Below are 619 nucleotides of genomic sequence, written 5' to 3'. Positions count from 1 at the left end.
TGTAGGCTCTCATAGCGATGACTTCCTGTGAACGGCACAGATTGCAATAGCGAGCTACTGCCAAGTCCAAGGACACAGCTTCACCGATGAAGGCAAAGTTCCCCTCCTGGGAGCGGCGAACGCCCTCCTGAGTGCTGGAAACGAAGCTCTTCTTACGCTCCATGTGCTGGTAGATACGCTGGTGCAGAGGGTTGGTGGAATGCTGGGTAGCAAAACAATGCAAAATAGAAAAAAACATGTTAATCATCTCACATGCTCAGCGCTATATTCTGAGCATGCAAGAGAATATGTTTTTCCATTCAATTCTATGAGCCTGTCTCTGACATTATGAATCAGCTGTAATGATTGATGAATGTGCCTTAAAGAAGAGCATGGTGGATCCAGCCTCCAAGGTGCCATAGTCAATCACATCCTGGTTGGCAAGGTCCTCGAAACTCTCGATGGAGACGTGTTTGTGGTTGGAGTGCAGCATGGAGCTGAAGTTGCTGAAGTAGCTGGCCAGGAGCAGCACAGCAAACAGCCACCAGATGGCGCTGACCAGACGTCCAGATAGGGCTTTGGGGTGAGGACCGGCACCTGAGGGGACAGAGACAGCAGCTGAGTGGCTGCAGTGCTGCAG

General features: G+C 50.9%; 1 protein-coding gene across 1 annotated transcript; it reads right to left on the bottom strand.

The window, feature by feature from the left end:
* Window positions 1–7: 7 nt before the first annotated feature.
* Window positions 8–577, bottom strand: LOC121939824 (probable glutamate receptor; the record flags this gene model as incomplete). Its single annotated transcript, XM_042482763.1, has 2 exons — window positions 359–577; window positions 8–202 (listed from the first exon to the last, which is right to left on the bottom strand). Coding segments are annotated over exons 1-2 (309 nt in total), but the record flags the coding sequence as incomplete, so codon positions are not given.
* Window positions 578–619: the final 42 nt, after the last annotated feature.

This window comes from Plectropomus leopardus, unplaced genomic scaffold (genome assembly GCF_008729295.1).
Source record: "Plectropomus leopardus isolate mb unplaced genomic scaffold, YSFRI_Pleo_2.0 unplaced_scaffold62117, whole genome shotgun sequence".
Classification (NCBI taxonomy): Eukaryota; Metazoa; Chordata; class Actinopteri; order Perciformes; family Serranidae; genus Plectropomus; species Plectropomus leopardus.
The sequence above is the reverse complement of the archived record's forward strand: the minus strand, read 5'-3'. Positions and strand labels throughout refer to the sequence as shown.